Genomic DNA, 21,616 nt, shown 5'->3' on the forward strand with positions numbered 1-21,616 from the left:
CTTTGTTAGACTCAGTATTCGAGCTGCTTTATTTGATGATAAAAACACACACACACACACATATATATATATATATATATATATATATATATATATATATATATATATATATATATTATATATATATATATGTATGTATGTATTATAATAACAAGCAGATAAATAAGCTATGACTCATAATTAATGCAACAATGAATTCATTGTGATACATTCCATACTTTTCATTCCACTGCCAAGTATTTCTGTATGCGTATTCCACTGTAGGCATTCTGTAAGATTAGAATGCATAGCCCACTCTTCTCACTTATTTGTAATGTAGGGATGGCTCATTAAATGAATGATTATTAGAATTAAACGTTCAACGATGTATTAACATTAACGTTTGGCTAAACAGTACAGTGCACTACATTGACAGTTAACGCAGTACTGTGCGTGTTTCACGTTGGCCGTTGCCAAATCACAGACACATACATTTTGAAACGTAACAAATTATATACTAAACGGGGTGGGTGTAGAAGGCTAAAGAACAATTGTTAAAATTATTGGCATCATCATACTACCGAGCCTAGCCTAGGAGTAGGAGGTCAGCGTTACAAATTACAGATAGTAGTAGTAGTAAGTTGAGTCTCGTCTATCCGACATGCTCAGTGATTAACCTTCGCCACGTATCACGATCTTGCGCAAGGTTTATTGCTTCCTCGAAATTGTTAATATTAATGTCCTTAGACTGCGATTTTATTTTTCCAAGCAAGGTAGTCACGGATCTTCCTACTGGTTTAGCAGTATGTCTATCTGTAATTACAGATAGACTATACTTTAATATTGAAAAACGGTGTAATGATTATTGCAAGAATATTTAAGGTCAGTTAGTTTTTGAGTGAATTTTGTGTCGCATTTTTGGTCGTAACAATAAGTAACACTGCATTTAGTTTTAAGACGGAACCATATTTTTGGTCGTCAGTATGCAATCTCCGGTCGTGAAGAAAATACCGATTTAGGCGTAAAACGTTAACCTTGTATGCTGGAAATTATGTAAAGGGATTGAATTAGTTCCTCTTTTAAAATAAAAAAAAGGTTATATCTCAATGGTTTCTTTTGATGGCATAATTATACAAAGAAAACCACTTCCTTATACTTCTGAACGAGACATTCAATGCATGCACCATTAACACGCCTTTTGAATTGATTTTATATATGCAACCTTATTTACATATCGTGCTCATTGTTTGAGAAGTTGGCTTGCGTGACAGTGATGTATATGAAATGTGAACAAAGCACGCACACATGTAATTTTTTTTTCTGAAGTGTATTTGATAAACCCCACACTATATACAGTGAAAGCAAGGCAAATCAAATATTTGGTTTAAAATGGCACTGTAGGCATATTGGTTTTTAACATATTTGGACTTTGTCACATTAGCTTTGAAAGCATGCAGGTCAACGACAATTCGTGTTGGTTACTTGTATTCCAAGTATCCACCATCAATTTCTTCATACTATGAGACTTATTGAGTAGACAAAAAGAGGGGTATGTTTTGTAGACGTAAAAGCTGAAGAGGTCACTTCAGCATGTGCTTGTGAGTTTTGATAATCTGTTACTGCAGGTCCTTCGTATTTTGACTTAGTACTTGGTATGGAAAATTGTATCCAAACCAAATGACATCAGTATAAATGAGAAATGAATTCATTTGATCGAAAGTAATATTGTTCATGAAACAAGAGAGCTCAAAGTACGACATTAATTCCCATACGTTACAAGTGTAAGATAGCTCATATAGTAGAATGTTAATTTCAACACGTTACAAGTGTCAGATAGCTCTGTTTCTGCTGGTCTTACGTATTTTAACTTAGTACTTTGGTATGGAAAATTGTATCAAAACAGATAAAAGTGTTTCCAAGTTTTACTATAGTATGTGGTTCTTTCTTTTTGTATTTACCTTCAGTATACGTATTACATTTATAGAGAGGAGTCATAAAATACCTCAACAAGAAGAATAACTAACATTAAAAGTGATGTTTTTTTAAGATGATAGGATAAATAGATAGATAGATAGACAGATAGACAGATAGACAGATAGACAGATAGACAGATAGACAGATAGATAGATAGATAGATAGATAGATAGATAGATAGATAGATAGATAGATAGATAGATAGATAGATAGATAGATAGATAGATAGATAGATAGATAGATAGATAGATAGATAGATAGATAGATAGATAGATAGATAGATAGATAGATAGATAGATAGATAGATAGATAGATAGATAGATAGATAGATAGACAGATAGACAGATAGATAGATAGACAGATAGATAGATAGATAGATAGATAGATAGACAGATAGATAGATAGATAGATAGATAGATAGATAGATAGATAGATAGACAGATAGACAGATAGACAGATAGACAGATAGATAGATAGAGAGATAGACAGATAGACAGATAGACAGATAGACAGATAGACAGATAGACAGATAGACAGATAGACAGATAGACAGATAGACAGATAGACAGATAGACAGATAGACAGATAGATAGATAGACAGATAGATAGATAGATAGATAGATAGATAGATAGATAGATAGATAGATAGATAGATAGATAGATAGATAGATAGATAGATAGATAGATAGATAGATAGATAGATAGATAGATAGATAGATAGATAGATAGATAGATAGATAGATAGATAGATAGATAGATAGATAGATAGATAGATAGATAGATAGATAGATAGATAGATAGATAGATAGATAGATAGATAGATAGATAGATAGATAGATAGATAGATAGATAGATAGATAGATAGATAGATAGATAGATAGATAGATAGATAGATAGATAGATAGATAGATAGATAGATAGATAGATAGATAGATAGATAGATAGATAGATAGATAGATAGATAGATAGATAGATAGATAGATAGATAGATAGATAGATAGATAGATAGATAGATAGATAGATAGATAGATAGATAGATAGATAGATAGATAGATAGATAGATAGATAGATAGATAGATAGATAGATAGATAGATAGATAGATAGATAGATAGATAGATAGATAGATAGATAGATAGATAGATAGATAGATAGATAGATAGATAGATAGATAGATAGATAGATAGATAGATAGATAGATAGATAGATAGATAGATAGATAGATAGATAGATAGATAGATAGATAGATAGATAGATAGATAGATAGATAGATAGATAGATAGATAGATAGATAGATAGATAGATAGATAGATAGATAGATAGATAGATAGATAGATAGATAGATAGATAGATAGATAGATAGATAGATAGATAGATAGATAGATAGATAGATAGATAGATAGATAGATAGATAGATAGATAGATAGATAGATAGATAGATAGATAGATAGATAGATAGATAGATAGATAGATAGATAGATAGATAGATAGATAGATAGATAGATAGATAGATAGATAGATAGATAGATAGATAGATAGATAGATAGATAGATAGATAGATAGATAGATAGATAGATAGATAGATAGATAGATAGATAGATAGATAGATAGATAGATAGATAGATAGATAGATAGATAGATAGATAGATAGATAGATAGATAGATAGATAGATAGATAGATAGATAGATAGATAGATAGATAGATAGATAGATAGATAGATAGATAGATAGATAGATAGATAGATAGATAGATAGATAGATAGATAGATAGATAGATAGATAGATAGATAGATAGATAGATAGATAGATAGATAGATAGATAGATAGATAGATAGATAGATAGATAGATAGATAGATAGATAGATAGATAGATAGATAGATAGATAGATAGATAGATAGATAGATAGATAGATAGATAGATAGATAGATAGATAGATAGATAGATAGATAGATAGATAGATAGATAGATAGATAGATAGATAGATAGATAGATAGATAGATAGATAGATAGATAGATAGATAGATAGATAGATAGATAGATAGATAGATAGATAGATAGATAGATAGATAGATAGATAGATAGATAGATAGATAGATAGATAGATAGATAGATAGATAGATAGATAGATAGATAGATAGATAGATAGATAGATAGATAGATAGATAGATAGATAGATAGATAGATAGATAGATAGATAGATAGATAGATAGATAGATAGATAGATAGATAGATGGTTTATTCAGCCACATGCATAAAAATACAATGGAAATTGTTCAAAACACAAGAGCTCTAAAACAGACATGAAATTGAAACGCAAAACGATGAAACACATATAAAAAGTGATATTGCATGAGTAATAAATACCGGTAGGCTATCGACAATGGTATAAAAACATTGCGATAAAAGTGACGATGTAAAAAAGTACGAATGATAAGAAATATGTACGGCAAGAACCATAAAATGTATACTTGTACGATAAACAAAGCGCTAAGTCAAAAAAACAGAATTCAGAACAAATAAGACATAAGATACAGGGAGTGATAAATAAACAGAATTCAGAACAAATAAGACATAAGATACAGGGAGTGATAAATAAGTTAGCGACTATGATGCGCATTGAAAATCTTCACTGCAGATGGATAAAAACTGTTGGTAAAACGCTTCGAACCTCTAAAAGCTAGTAATCTATTTCCTGAGGGAAGGACATTGAACTGCACAAATGCTGGGTGGGAATGGTCTTTCATAATACAGTCTACACGCCTCAGTGCTCGCTCCTGATGTAGTGAATGGAGGGACGGTAGACTAGTGCCAATTATACGCTCAGCACTCCTGATAACTGACTGAAGTTTCCCTAGATCCCTCTGACTCACACGACTAAACCAGACTAAAATGTTTGTAGTTAAAATACTCTCTATAATTGCACGATAGAAATTCACTAAAATAAAATCACTAACACCATAAGATTTAAGAGTCCGTAAAAAGAATAGTCTCTGACGTCCCTTCTTCAATATTTCATGTAAATTTCCATTCCAAGACAAATTTTCCATAATGAATGTGCCTAATAATTTAAATGTGTGCACCTGCTCTACAGCAGAACAATTTATGATCAGAGGGTCCTTTGTATTTTTGTTACGCCTAAAGTCCACAATCAGTTCCTTGGTTTTGTCCACATTAAGAGTTAAGTTGTTATCGTGGCACCAGTTCACCAGAAGGTTTACCTCATCACGGTAGTGGCTTTCATCGTCATCTGTGATCAGGCCAGTCACTGTGGTGTCGTCTGCAAATTTGATGATCCGCGAGTTTGGGTGGACGGCTGCACAATCATGTGTGAACAGGGAGTACAGCAGTGGCGAAAGTACACACCCCTGTGGGATGCCCGTGTTGAGAACGACAGCCGCTGAATAATTGTTACCGACCCTCACAGTCTGTTTGCGTTCCAGAAGGAAATCCAGGATCCAATTACAAATTGAAGGAGGGAATTTCAAATGTTCCAATAATTTAAAATGTAACTGTGAAGGAATAATAGTGTTAAAAGCTGAGCTATAATCGATAAAAAGTACGCGGGCGTAGGAACACTTCCTCTCCAGGTGAGCCAGGGTCCCATGTAACCATATAGAAATAGCGTCTTCAACCGATCTGTTCGTGCGATCTTCGGGTAAAAGTGATTTGATAAAAGAAAGGATAAAACGTTCAAACGTTATCATATTAAATACGTTTACACATACAAAAGTTAATACATTAATACGTTTACACATACAAAAGTTAATACATAAAAGTTAATACAAAAGTTAATACATAAAACGATATAACAAACAGACTTCAACAAACAGTCCATGCATTAACTAATTTCAAAGGGAAAATGTTAAGATGATAGGATATAATATAAAATACATCTACACATACAAAAGTTAACACATATAACGATATTAGAAGCAGACTACAACAAACATTCTAAGTGCTTGGATGGAATGTATAAAGCAGCATGGTAATAATAAATGAGTTACTGTAAACTTACGTTTGGTATTTTGTGGGGATCTCTTAGATTTCTGCTCAATTTGTGCAGGAGACTTTTTAGTTCAGTATACAACGGGTGATTCTAATACTGTAATGAATCTTATTTGTCATTCGCGTATACTCAGTTCTTGCAGCAGTATTTACTTTTTCTAAAAGTATATTGTAATTTAAATTAAACATAGCTGATGTGTATTTCAGAAACTTCATTCTTCTTTCTTTGCTTTCTTGCAATATAAAATGGTACCAGACAGGCACTGTATAGATCACATGTGCCAGGGTAGAATAAATAGTATCGGAAACAGTTTCCTTAGCATTTTAGTTAAAGAGAGACATAACGTAAGCCACACTAGATATAATATACTTTTTTAATACCTTGATACGTTGCAAGAAAAGGTCAAACTCTCGTCGCTGTATACTCCCAGTTATAGGAGTAATAAGTTAACAAACGCACGGAACAATGTTACCACTCAACTTTAACTATTCCAGATCAACAGCCTCCTCCATATGATAACAAGTCGGGAATTCCGCCTCAACAAGGTTTCCCGCCTCAACAAGGTTACCCGCCTCAACAAGGTTACCCGCCTCAACAAGGTTACCCGCCTCAACAAGGTTACCCGCCTCAACAAGGTTACCCGCCTCAACAAGGTTACCCGCCTCAACAAGGTTATCCGCCTCAACAAGGCTATCCGCCCCAACAGCAGCAGCAACAAGTTACAGTGGTACGTCTAGGGCTGGTGTTAACTATTGAGAAAATGTAGGAAGCGCTACAAGCAATGATTATTTTTTTCCATTTTTTTCATTGTATCTTTCAAAGGAATATTCAGAGGCAGATGTTCTAACGTTTGTTATTAGCAATATTGTTACATATTATCACAGCATATTTCCAATCCACATCTCAATATATCGACCCATTTATTTTATTATACAAAACTTATTATTCCCACAGCTTTATAAATACGCTGACGACCTCAGGACTTGTTTTATTAGAGTCTTTCAAAGTTCTGTACCAATTTTTCAAGCACTCGTAATTATCAAAGGAAACAACGGAGAGCCAAACGATTCGTACAATCGAAACCTGAAATGAGATGTCAATGTTATAGTAGAATACAAACTTTAGCGTATTATAAATCCATTAGGAGTTACACTTAGGCGTGGCATCAATTGACATGTCGAAGTCATTTACCCACGTCTATTGTCATAATTGCATACTTTAATGCGAGAGATTGAAATAAAGTCTTATGAATTGAAATTAAATTGAATTGAATTGAATTGACATATAGCCGTGAGAGTCTACTTATATCGATGAAGTACTTTTAATACTATAAGGGCAATACATTTGGCAATACATTTGAACATATATGTGAGATACGTTGAACATATTGGCGCATTTGTTGTAACTTATAGGCACGCTACTCTTACGATACTCTTGAATATATATATATATATATATATATATATATATATACATACATTTAGGTTGATGTCTTTTCTTCTCCTTCTCTGTCTTCGGCATGTAAGTTACTCGCTAATAATTACGTAAGACGCCATACTTCTGTTATACTATTAAATGCTGATATTTATGTAGACATGCTTACACATACTTGACATCTCAATACAGTTTTCCACAATCGTGGAACGTTTGGCTCTCATTTATTAACAAAAACAACGGAATTGCAACCTATGTAAAGTTCTATAGTTTACTTTATTATAGTCCTGGGCTCACTAAGGTTATAACTATTTCTCTGTTTGATTGGCATTTTCTTACTCCATACCAGCAGAACACGGGCGAGTGCAGGATTGAACATAGAGGAATGTGGCCCTGGTGTAGTTTAAAGCGAGCTGGAATGTGGGGAATTGTGTGTGCGTGAGATCATACCAATAATACTCAAGATTGGTTATTTATGACATCATAACACTGTAGTTATGATATACTAATGGCCTATAGTACCCCGATGTGTTTTGTTACATGTATAGTTTGCTATGCGAAGTTGCTAATAGTTCTATATTTTCCGTATATAGGTCAACACTGTCGCTGCCGCCACACAGCCTGCTCCTGTCACAATTGTTCGTACAACCCAGGTACAACCTAATGACTACTTGGTATTTGCAATTCTGGTCACCATTTTCTGTTTCTGCCCTACTGGTATCGTGGCTATTGTATTTGCAGCTAAAGTAAGTATTTCATGAGGATCATTGTCATTCTAGCATATTCCTGGCTAGTACAGAATGATCAGATTTAAAACCCTTTGTTTGGTTTCCTACATTAAATATCTTCAGTGTTGCACATAAATATGCTACCAGTTAAATAGTACTATAATCCCATTCAATCCCTGTTTATATTTACCAGCCGGCGAATAGTATCATTTCGTTTTGGAAAAAAAAATCCTAAAAATTGGACCCCTAAATCCAGTCTGATAGGGTTTTTTTTGCATTGTGAAAATAGTGCACATAGTCAATGATGTAGCATTTATAAGGGAAGAGTAGGTAAGGCAAGGGGTATGAATAGGGGTAGTGTGCGGAGAAGGTTGGTCCACGCAGGAGCATAACCTACCTTCGTTCTGTAGAGAAAAATAATTTCCCATGTGATTGGGAGAGTCATGGACTTTAATTATTATATTGATACATGATTTTTTTTTCTTTTCAAAATGGTGTTTTAATCTTCATCATTCAAATCTATTTGTATATACGACGTTGCGTGCGTGTGTTATATATGTAAGGCATCTATCAGACAGTTTTGAGGAGGGAAGAAGGTACATGTTTGCATGATAATTGTAGCTACAGCCCTGTGTGATATTAATCATATAAAGCAGATCCATCATAGTACGTGTGTGCAGGTATACGCAGGTATATCATATATCAGTGACAGCTACACCCGTCTTCCTTTTCAAGTGATAAAATGTCTCTTTATATCTTTCCATGTTTATTTCCTGTCAAGGTGAGAAGCCTTTTCAGTAGTGGTGACATACAAGGTGCCGAGCAGGCCTCTGCAAGTGCTAAGTTGTGGTCGAAGATCTCCCTTGGTATCGGTATTGCTTGGATCACTGTTTACGTGATAATTCAAATTATAAGTATCGTCGCCACCGCCGCCGCCGTCTCCTCATTCGACTACTATTAATGGAGACGTATGGAAAGGCAAAGAACATCTCATTATTCACTTGTTTTTCTCTGTTTCTTTCTCCTTTAAAAAAAAAAACTATACTACTTAGATGTTACATATTTGTTTCCAAGGCAAACCGAATGAATGAAGTAAATTTTAAAATAATTTTGTTGATTAAAAATAGTTAGACTGAATGAGAACCAGTATATGTTTTGATGATCTTTTCAAATATCGATATTTCTATTATTTGGTGTCATTATAACTGAGTATCCTTAGATTATATAGTCATCTGTATTTACTCATTTGATCAACTCTATACACATGGGCCACTGTAAAGCACAATACAATGTACTCTATTTTCGAACACGATGTCTTTCAGAATCCCCTACAAATCTGTACGCAACAATGTAATCCATTCTAACGACTTCCCTATGTACAGTATATCTTAAGTCATTGTCCCATAAACTGCTATCATTTCATATTCACAACTTGAGGACATAAACAGACGCACACCATTCTAATAATTTGTATATGACTGAAGTCATCGAATGCCCTTTGTACCGTGGCTATGTACCGAAGTGTACTGTGGTCGGTCTGGAAACAGTGTTCAAAATGATCTAGTCTTCACTCATTATATATTTCAAGAGTATTTAGTATTGTATCTCCCTTTTTTACTGTATGATGTAATTCGCTTTTGTATATATCTAACTTAGTACAGCGTTTTCTGTTTCGCATGATTGGATTATTTTTTGCTCTTTGTTGTTCATATAACGAAAAATCAATATAAAAAGAAACATCGTATTTGTAGGTAGAGGAAAGTAATGAAGTAAGACTTTAACATTATGTTTATACATTATGTTTATAATTCATGCTACCTTTACTGATAAGAGACCCTTTATTTACTTACCATTGAAATATGTTAATGTTAATATCTGTATGTGTGAGTGTTTTATGTAGAACAGACGATACTGAAACCATCGCACAGGAACGTCAATGGAACAGCAATAATTAAAATGAATAATGCAGTAAACATTCAATATTCTCTTGTAAGGATTAGTTGTTTCCGAACACTTCAGTTAAGTTTACTGGAGTAAACGATCGTAGATAGATAACTTTCGAGAACCCAGCCAGAAAATAGAACATTGTTGAAACTATTTAGAGGATAACAAATGTTGTAGTTAATATTATCAATGACCAATTTCCAAGATGATTTAATTGAGTTTACTAAGTCATGGTATTCCAGAAAGTGAATACTAATTCCAGAAAGATTCTCAATAAATTTCAATGGTAGAAAGTTACCATTAGTAGTAAATATATCGTTAAAAACAAGACTTCACCTTGTACCCAATGTTGATAATCCAATTTTTTTAACTCCCCCACCCCCCCCCAACCCCCCTTTACCGTTTTAACCGTACTACATACGTACTACTGTTTTCATGATAATTGACTAAACAAGATTAAGACAAGAGTTTATTGTTTTATTTGTATTTTATTTGTTTTTGTGTATTTACCTTGTGATGTATAGTTGCTTTTGTATTTATTAACTTGTTTGTTGTTACAGCATTTTCTAGGAATTAATTGGTGGACGTGATAAACGAGGGAAGCACAAAAACGGAAAAACTTCTAATTAAAAAAACACTACTTAAGTTTGTGACATTACTTTATTTGACTAACCTATGATAGCAACAACTATTGAGCAAAGCTAAGTTTCTACATACAATCATCACAGCCTATCATGTCCTTTGATTCCATGACGTTATATGTCCCCGAGGTACTGCATACTATACCCAGGTAATTATCCATCCATCCATCCATCCATCCGTCCATCCGTCCATCCGTCCATCCGTCCATCCGTCCATCCGTCCATCCGTCCATCCGTCCATCCGTCCATCCGTCCATCCGTCCATCCGTCCATCCGTCCGTCCGTCCGTCCATCCGTCCATCCGTCCATCCGTCCATCCGTCCATCCGTCCATCCGTCCATCCGTCCATCCGTCCATCCGTCCATCCGTCCATCCGTCCATCCGTCCATCCGTCCATCCACCAATCCGTCCATCCGTCCGTCCGTCCGTTCGTCCGTCCGTACGTCCGTCCGTCCGTACGTCCTTCCGTCCGTCCGTCCGTCCGTCCGTCCGCCCGTCCGCCCGTCCGTCCGTCCGTCCGTCCATCCATTCTGTTTTTGATGAAATATTTGCCTTAATCTAGAGATTCTTACCTGAATCCTACGCATATTGTAATTTATTAAATTGCAAACCGATGGTTATGCAGATTTCCCATAAACTTAGTATGGTGTCAGTCTACCATATGGTCGAAGATAACAGCAATAACGAAAGTATTCCATAGATATCTTATAACTGCGTCACAATTTGAGCTTATAAACAGATGGCTAGGCTAGCTTACACCATTGACGTCTTGTGGTGTTAGGCAACCATGTAATCAAATGTAACAGAAATAATGAAAGTATTCGATGGATATCCTTATAATGCGTGACAATTTCAGCGAATTAACAGATGGTTAGGCTTAGCTAGATTTCTCATTGACTCAGTGTGGTCTTAGGCTATCATGCTGAAGAAATTGAAAGAATTCTCACAATGATTATTTATTCATTCGTTTATTTCATAGAAGGAAAGGCTGACAAGGAATTTTACGAAATGTTAATGGTTTATAGACGGGATTATAGACGGCCTTTTACTAAACGTTTATTCCAAATGCGATCAAATTGCGCGAATCGCGTAATCTCGCGGATAATGCGAACCCTGGGCCTGAATAATAGATAGCAGTAGTAACAACTGTTTAAGAGCTAAATTTGATATTTATATGGTCTGATCCAATAGAGGTGGAGAGCAAACTAATGCAGCTGCGGCAGTGCGATGTTAGTAGTGATGTTACTTATATGAAGTTATTAACAAGTTAATGAAAGAAACAAAAGCAAATAGAAATGACCGAGGAAGGTTTTATAGGCTACCTTATCTAACACCAACGTATTTAAAAAAAGAAAACATTGTCAGTAGAGAATATCATTCATTTATTATGGAATCCAATATGTAATTTCTTGAAAATCGTGATACACGAGGGTAAACAATTTTTTTCCGGGTACCTAGATACCCGATGGGGAACGGCTCTCGGGTACCCGGTTACCGATTTCGGATCCATGTAAACATGTATATATGTATAAGTAAGGAATGTATCACAATGAATTCATTGTTGCATTAATTATGAGTCATAGCTTATTTATCTGCTCGTTATTATAATACATACACACACACATGCATATATATATATATATATATATACATATATATATACATATATATATATATATATATATATATATATGTATATGTATATATATATATATATATATATATATATATGTGTGTGTGTGTGTGTGTTTATCATCAAATAAAGCAGCTCGAATACTGAGTCTAACAAAGGTATCGTTAGGTTAGTTCTGTACCCAAAACTCGATAGGAAATCAAAAGAAATTTATGGTCTCAGATAACACTTTTGTAATCCAAAGACAAAAACGGTGTTTAACGGTACTCAAGGATGCTAGGTTCATGAAAAAGTTGTAAGACGTTATTTTGGTTGAGGTTTTCATGTTTGATAACACAACAGATTAACCTTAAGATTGATTCGGGAACCGACACCATCATCAATTTAGCATTTAAGGAGCAATCTAGATATTCAGCATACTTAACAGCTGAATATCATGAAAGCCAGAATTGATACAAAGTAACTATATTTCAATTATATCATATTTCTTATGACATGTCAAGACTAAAATGATGCCATAAGCTATCATTGAACACAAAATATGTGAACTGTAAGTTAAGATATAATGCGAAGTTCATCTACTTCTGTACACTGTTACATTTGTAACGTATTGGAATCAATGTAGTACTTTGAGCTATCTTGCACTTGTAACGTGTTGGAATTAATGTCATACTTTGAGCTATCTTCTTTCATGAACACTGTCACTTCCGATCAAATTAATTAATTTCCTATTTATATTTATGTCATTCAGTTTTGATACAATTTTCCATACCAAGTACCAAGTCAAAATACGTAGGACCAGCAGAAACAGATGATCACAACTCACAAGCACATGCTGAAGTCATGACCCATCCAGCTTTTACATAAAAAAACACATCCTTCTTTGTGACTACCCAATAAGTCTCATTGTACGAAGAAATTGATGGTAGATACTTGGAATACAAGTAACCAACACGAATTGCTGTTGACCTGCATGCTTTCAAAGCTAATGTGACAAAGTCCAAATATGTTAAAAACCAATAGGCCTACAGTGCCTTGATTTGCCTTGCTTTCACTGTATACAGTATGGGGTGTATTAAATACACTTCAGAAAAAAATATGTGCGTGCTTTGTACACCTTTCATATTCAACGCTGTCACGCAAGCCAACTTCTCAAACAATAAGAAAGATATTTAAATAAACTTGCATATATAAAATCAATTCAAAAGGCGTGTTAATGTTGTTGCATTGGATGTCTCGTTCAGAGACAGGAAGAAGTATAAGGAAGTGGTTTACTTTGTATAATCATGCCATTGAAAGGAATCATTCAGATATAACTTGTTTTTCAATTCGAGAGTTTAAAAGAGAAACTTAATTCAACCCTTTACATACATTTCCGGCATACAAGGTTAGCGTTTTACGCCGAAATTGGACTGGAGATAACATACTGACGATCAAAAATATAGTTCCGTCTTAAAAACTAAATGCAGTGTTACTTATTGTTACGACCAAAAATGCGACATAAAATTCAATCAAAAACTAAGTTACGTTGAATATTCTTCCGATAATCATTCCACCGTTTTTCAATATTAAAGTATAGTCGACCTGTAACTTGTAAGGTCAAATCTTGAAAAATATGCTCATTTTTGGAGAAACGGGGCAAAAAAAAAAAGTTTGTCAATAGTTTGATATATGATAGAGCTCTTTGTGCTATATATAGGAAACCCACTTCCGCTTCAATCGGACACCCAGTTCTCCAGTTATGAGGGGACAAAGGTTGGTTTTGATACCTTTCTAGCAGTAACATCATGTGTATATTGTAGGCCAAACAAATTTTAGGACAGAGTGCATCTCATCAAGAGGAACGTTTTTGATAAAAACTATCAGGTCATCCAAGGTCATTGAAGGTTGATTATGTGCAAAAAACTGCCAACTTATGCTAATTTTTGAAACACGAAGTCCGACATGGCTTGTATATTTAGGACAAGTTGTGAATTAAGTAGAGGCATATTTTCCAAAATAACCGTGATGTGATCCAAGGTCACCAAAGGTCATTTATGGGTCAAAATGTTTTTTTTCTCTAAATAACTTGTAAAACTACCACTGACAGGGTCCGACATGGTTGATATTTTGGGACTGGTTGTGAATGGGGTAAGGGATCGTTTCCAAACATAACGGTAATATGATCCAAGGTCAACAAAGGTCCATTAGGGGTCAAAAACTAGTATTTTTTCAATAACTTGAGAACCAAATGTCCATCAAGGTTGGTATTTTAGAACAGAGCGCACATCATCAAGGAGAACATTTTTGATAAAGCCCATTAGGTCATCCGGGTCATTCAAGGTTGCTTATGTGCAAACAGAACTGCCAAATTATGCTACGTATTGCAACAACTTCTAGTCACAAAGTCTGACATGGCTGATATATTGGGACAAGTTGTGAATGTAGTAGGGGCACGTTTTCTAAAATAACCGTGATGTGATCCAAGGTCACCAAATATCAATTATGGGTCAAAATGAGTTTTTGGGGGCAATAACTTGGGAAACTACCATTGACAGGGTCCGACATGGTTGATATTTGTGGACTAGTTGTGAATGGGATAAAGGATCGTTTCCAAACATAACAGTCATGTGATCCAAGGTCAACAAAGGTCAATTAGGGGTAAAAAAAACTAGTATTTTTGCAATAACTTGAGAACCAAAAGTCCATCAAGGTTGGGAGTTACGCTATGGTAATCCAATAGTTGACCTGCATTTCGGTGACCTTTGACCTCAAGTTGACCTCCAGTGACATGTAATAGCTTCTTTCAAGTTGATTCTTTGAGGTTTCGTGGGCATATTCCAATCTAAATTGTCTATAAGTTGACACCTCTGCAATCTTAATGTGCGAAGCTATTAGAGATCAAGGTTTGGTTTGGTTTTGTAATACTTGGTGTGTTGATTCATAACATTGAGTACAAGAACCCTATTGTTTTTGATGGAGGTGTGTACGGTAGAATGACCTGTGTTATCATGCCATAGTATTATTGTAACAGCTAGTTCTGGTTATACTAACAAGCAGAAGTCTAGTGCATTGAAGTCATCGAAACCTCAATGCATTTTGCATTCCGTTTTTATCTCGGACGTATGCTTCTTCCACAAACTGTTGGTCGAAAGTATCAAGCACATTTTGTAACCAAAAGCTTAACATTTTCTAATAATTACCAGCGTTTTGCAGGTAGCATGAAGAAAAGTCATTGTCATATGCTTTGAGATTTTGGTTGAAAGTGTGTCAATGGTTTTCATATCATCCCTACACGAAGAGAACTGGGGTTGACTTATTGTACTCTGTCGAGCATTGTTTCTAAAATTGGGACTAAAATTGCACCCCCCTCAAAGCATTGAGGTACTGAACTGAAACTTGTTGGGTTGGTCTGCTTTAATGGGGGAGGAAGGGGAGGGGCTGGAAGGGAGGGGGCATAATGTGTCACGAATTCCTCCAAACCGTAGAATCGATTGACTTCAAACTTGATGGATAAATGCATGGATATAGGATGCAGTACCTTGGGGACTTGTAACGTCATTGGATCAAAGGACATGATAGGCTGCGATGATTGTATGCAGAAACTAAGCTTTGATCAATAAATGTTGCTATCATTGCAGGTTAGACAAATACTCAATGTCACAAACTTAATTAGCATTTTTTTAATTAGTAGTTTTTTTTTCTGTTTTGCGCTTCCTTCGTTAATTAAGCCCCTCAATTAATTCACAGAAAACGCTGTAAATGGGAAATAAGTTAACAAATACAACAGCAACTATACGTCACAATGTTAAACATAAAACACGAAAACAGATAAAATACCAATCAAACAATTAACTCGAATTTTAACTCTATCGTCGATTATCATGAAAACAAAAAAATACACAGCAAGGTTCAACAGATAAGGAGGGGTGGGGGTTAAAAAACATTAGATTATCAACATTGGATACAAAATGAACTATTTTTTTTTAACGATATACTTACTCCTAAAGGTAACTTTCTACCTGAAATTTATTGAGAAATTCTCTGGAAATAGTATTCACTCTTTGGAATATCATGACTAAGTGAACATTAATTAAGTCATCTTGGAAACTGGTCATTGATAAAGTGAGTTCCAACATTTGTAATACTGTTAATAGTTTAAGCAATGTTCTATTTTCTGGCTGGGTTTTCGAAAGTTATCTATCTACTATCGTTTACTCCAGTCATCGTGTCATCTATATATGTACATTTTAACTGAAGTGTTCGATAACAACTAACAACTAACAACTTGCAAGAGAAATGCATTATTCCTTTTAATTATTGTTGTTCCATTGACGTTCCTGTTCGATGGTTTCAGCATCGTCTGTTCTACATAAACATTCACACAGACATATATATATATATATATATATATATATATATATATATATATATATATATATATATATATATATATATATATATATAGGCGAGACTTAGTTGAAACCAGTGGAACACTAACAGTGCTTACTCAGAGTTTCACGCTTTGAGCGATCATCAGACAACTGTTGTTGCAAAAAACAAGGTTCCTAAGGTTAACATCGTAAAGAGTGTCTAACTCATCAACAAGTTAAGAATCCGTTCGTTTTAGAAATAATAAAACAAGGCCTTGGACTCATCTGACCGATAGGGACTGATGTGGCCATCTTTTTCTCACTTCTTTTTACCTTGGGGTTTGATGGGGGCAGTGGCGTAGCTAGAGGTTTTGGCGCCCGGGTGCAAGAAAATTGCGCCCCCCCCCCACTTCTGAAAGAAAAATAAAATGCGCGCGAAAATTTTTGGTTATATTTTTCGGGCAATTCGTTACGGCCCCCCCCCCCCCCAAATCAAATTGTGCACCTACAGAATAAAATTAAACAAAAAGAGAAAATGGTCGAAATGGACTGAAAAGAAATCATAATCTATAAATTTGCTAATGAAGAGAACCGTGCATGGCGGGGGAAATTACTAGGGATGCACCGGATATCCGGTCCGGCCGGACTATCCGGCCGGATAGTGAGAAATTATCCGGTTCCTGTTCCGGCCGGATCTTTTTCAAAATCTGGCCGGATCTTTTTCAAAATCTGGCCTGAATTATTCCTTAAAAAGGTGTTGGTATTAACTTAAATCAATGTAAACTATTTCCAAAAATTAATAAAAACATTCAAAGTAAGGAAAAATTAGGTTTAACATGTTTAATTTAATTTTCTCAATGGTCTGACCCACTGTTTCTAATGATCAATCAAAATAATACAACTACTGTAATAATATGAAGCTATATAAAACAAATACAGTTTGCAGTGAAATCATTTCTTGCAGCCTTCATCAGTTTAATATTGTGCATTAAAATAGACCATTCATATACTTATCAGTCAAAATACTGTTCCATTGAATCTTTACTTTCCCATTATTGTTGGCATTCATGTTTTCTCTGAATTTTTATGTGTGAAACAATATCTTATATGGTCAAAGAGAAACACTTGCATGAAATGAAAAAAATCCAAACACGTGCATTAGGACCTTAAGAAGTCAAAACAATGGATCTTTTTGTGGACCACTACAGTCCATTTCCTGTCTAGAAAGCTGTCAATTGTTACTCATTGTTTGTGGTCATGGCAATATGCAAATTGTAATCTTGGCACTTTTATAAATAGATGAAGCAATGGACTAGAAGAGTTTCCACCAAATGGGGTGCCAGTCACAGAAAAAAAACAGTATCTAATTTTCTCACAGAAAAAGATATCTCTTGTCACCATGAAAGTTCCAAAAAGTTCATGAAAAACCTAAATCATTAAGTGTTGTAATGAACATTCAATTCCATTTTAAAGGATCTAAAAGATAGATTAGTAGTTCCTTCCACTTCTGGAAAGATGCAATGCTTTTTTTTTTTCTTACAGATAATATTGCAGTGTAAAAATTTGTTACCAAATAATGAATAATAAAAGACAATTCTAAATCCAGATAGTAGTGTTATTAACTTATTACAACAATTAAATAATCTTTTTATTCAGCATAAAGTATGAGATTTGTGAAATGTAGCTTCCCATTTTAAAACAAACTTCATAGATAGTATGCAGTATTTTTCCAGCAAACAAATTTACATACTGTATCAAGCTTGTCAACAATTATATTGTAGTTATTTTATTAAAGAATGTAGATTACACCACTTCAAGTCATATTTAATCTCATAAATGGGGTCTTAATTTCACCTTCTTTATAATATGCGTATACCTCACCTAAGATTTGCTCCTTGTTTCATACTTCTACTTCTTATTAATGATTTTCTTTCGTGTAATGAAAAAATCCGGTTCCGGCCGGATAAAATCCGGCCGGATTTCATGTACTATCCGGCAAAATCCGGTTCCGGCCGGATCCAAAAATTTGGATCCGGTGCATCCCTAGAAATTACCAGATTTAGGGTCCTTCGCTTCGAACTCACAAGTTATCAATGAGGAAGCAAGAGTGTTCTTGTGTTGAAACAACGGCTGACTATTTATTTACAAACTCTAAATGAAAATATACAAATGAATAATAAATGGCTTAATAATCTTAAATGGCTTAATTAAAACTTGGGGAAAACCTATACTCAATACTATGTAATATGCACAGAACCTATGTTCAATCTATGACATATTATACAACATGGCACCCGTACAAAACTGTATAAAATGTAAAATGAACATAATGAAATAATCTGCAATAATCATATAAAACGTTTGCCAACAGGCGAGGACTTTTGGTACCTTCATAACGGTCAGGGCAACACATGCCAGCTGCAACCCATTATAGGCATTTTCACCATACTGTTCCTAGACAGCAGGAATTTTCACCTCATGAACCCACAAACTCTCAAGAGACTTGTCACTCTATAGCTATCCAGAATGGCTAAGATCAAAGGACAATCTCTGAGACAACTCTTTAGTTAACAACAGTAACAATAATGTTCAGAATACAAAATAAAAATACGCTCTTTACACCACGAGCAGTACAATACTAAAATACAGGTACAAAAAATAATACACTTCACTGTCAATTACTTTCTGTAAACTTTATAAAACCCAACCTAACCGGTACTGTAACACTAGAGTATAAAAGTACGCAATACTAGCACACACGTGCTTCACGATCAACAATGCACGCTATGCACCCGTAGATCCAAGGTCCAAATACACAACCTAACATGTACTCTGTACAGTCAACTACAACCTAGCCAAAGGGGCAACACTTAAAACTACAATTTAATTAAATAACAATAGGGTACATACGGCATATGAAACAATAGTTACGGCTTAATCTCTTACTATACTAAAGTCAACTCGCTCGCGGATAACAATAACTGTCTACGCTCGCGGACATCGAGACTCCATCAACGCTAGCCAGCTCGCTATATAGTACTAATGGAACCGCCATCTTGGAAAACCCAGTGGCTTCGAGCCTGAAGCCTATACCATCCAAAACCTGAGGCATCCTGCCTCTAAGAAGGGTAACATCTCCTCACTGACTCCAGACAGTACAGATATAGGTATTTCTGGACAATTAACGATCCATATTAAATAAAATTAACAAACTATGAAAGGGATAACGAGGCGAACCCCGGAGATCTGCAGGGACGCTGTTCGCCATACAACAAACACACATGCAAAAGCTATGTGCACAACTAACGCTACAACAACCTATTACGTAACACATATAAATATTTGTGCAAACAACAAAATTTCACTTTACTACACTAATTAAAACAACTACATTCAGTTCAGATAACTGGAAAATAGTCATGCCTGACGACATACATCAATTTCGTCATGTTTTTCTAAAATGTGCTCATTTTTTTAAACTCTCATTCTCCCATTCTAGCGCCCCCATAAAGCCTGCGCCCGGGCATGTGCCCTCCCTTGACACCCCCCCCCCTAGCTACGCCTCTGGATGGAGGACTTTCAAATCCCATCGAACGGATGAGGGGTTTATTGACCTTCGTGTTATTTGGAGATTAAATGGAATTTTGATATTCAATTATCTCTGAAGTCAGTATTTTGGTTATTCTATCTTACAAGATTGGATTATTGAAGAGAGTTGTAATAAATTAATGTGTTCTCTGTGAGTAAATTCAAATATTGATGAGAAATGAATAAAAAACAAACAACAACACATTCGAAACGCTTTCCTACATGTGTACGCCTAATCACTTTCCAAGTAACCATTTGAAGTTTGACACTAACTTCAGGGTGTTACTAAAACGAATGACAATTGCGTTACACGTAACGAATGACAATATGTTGTACACACTAAAAAAATTGCGTTACACGTAACGAATGACAGTATAATGACAGCACAGACATTTGCTTCAACTGGATATCACAGTTCAGACTTAGTGGGTATCTAGATCTAGTATAGTACCGGGACAAGATAAAAACGCACCTTATAGCAAGCGAAATTGTAAGTCTGATTTTAAAAAGTAATTTTTTCGATATTAATTGTTAGAAACTAACAATACTATAACCTTGAAACGGCTTCAGTTATCTTTCTATATAAATCTACAGAGGTAAAAAGCACAGCACTCAAGCGCATTCTCACACAAAATCTTTCCTGTGGTTTCTATCCGTAAATTACACCAAAACCCTACAACCATGCGATTTTCCTCAAATCATTTTTGCGCAGAAAACCAATAACCGCATTTACTCCACTCCGTTTATTCATTCTATCTCTTCTCACCACCGTCCTTCGTTGTCATTCGTTGTCATTTGCTGTCATTCGCTGTCATTCGCTGTCATTCGCAAATGATAATTTACCCTGTACAAAGTCAATTGTCATTCGGTCATTCGCTGTCATTCGTTTTAGTTTGTCCCCTAACTTCATGAGTGATGTGGACATGATATTTTGCTTAAAACTGCAACTTTTGACTACATTTACATGTAGTAGAGTTCAGTTGTATCTTCAAAAGTATGCCATGCATAGATATGCCATATAGACCACTACAGGAATGCAGCATCTGACAAGTTCCACTTTCTACAAGGTCTAGCAAGAGTGCAATGCTTTTTCATCGGGTAATATTACTAATTATTTAATTTCCTTCATATTACCCAAACAACAATAGGGGTCCATTATGCTTAAAATAGTTTTGTTCTTAATATTCGTACGGACACTTGTACGTTGGTCAATAGCAAGTGATTCTTTCTAGTTATTCAAGGGTAGAAGGTTATCTATACAGTTTGTCATTGAATAAACCCGACCTACTTTGAAGCTGAAATTAATCATTGTGCCATTTAATCACAGCAATCAATTTA

At 34.8% G+C, this 21,616-nt stretch overlaps 1 protein-coding gene across 2 annotated transcripts in view; it reads left to right on the forward strand.

The window, feature by feature from the left end:
- Positions 1-10,531, forward strand: part of LOC139983433 (uncharacterized) — a 15,235-nt gene extending 4,704 nt beyond the window's left edge. For both annotated transcript variants that reach the window (XM_071996980.1, XM_071996979.1), the window contains 3 exons: positions 6,453-6,685; positions 7,986-8,138; positions 8,902-10,531. In XM_071996980.1, the coding sequence (XP_071853081.1) occupies positions 6,453-6,685; positions 7,986-8,138; positions 8,902-9,081 (566 nt within the window). In that variant the 3' untranslated portion in view covers positions 9,082-10,531. The remainder of the gene's footprint in view (positions 1-6,452; positions 6,686-7,985; positions 8,139-8,901) is intronic.
- The last annotated feature ends 11,085 nt before the right edge of the window (positions 10,532-21,616 follow it).

Source organism: Apostichopus japonicus, chromosome 16 (genome assembly GCF_037975245.1).
Source record: "Apostichopus japonicus isolate 1M-3 chromosome 16, ASM3797524v1, whole genome shotgun sequence".
Classification (NCBI taxonomy): Eukaryota; Metazoa; Echinodermata; class Holothuroidea; order Aspidochirotida; family Stichopodidae; genus Apostichopus; species Apostichopus japonicus.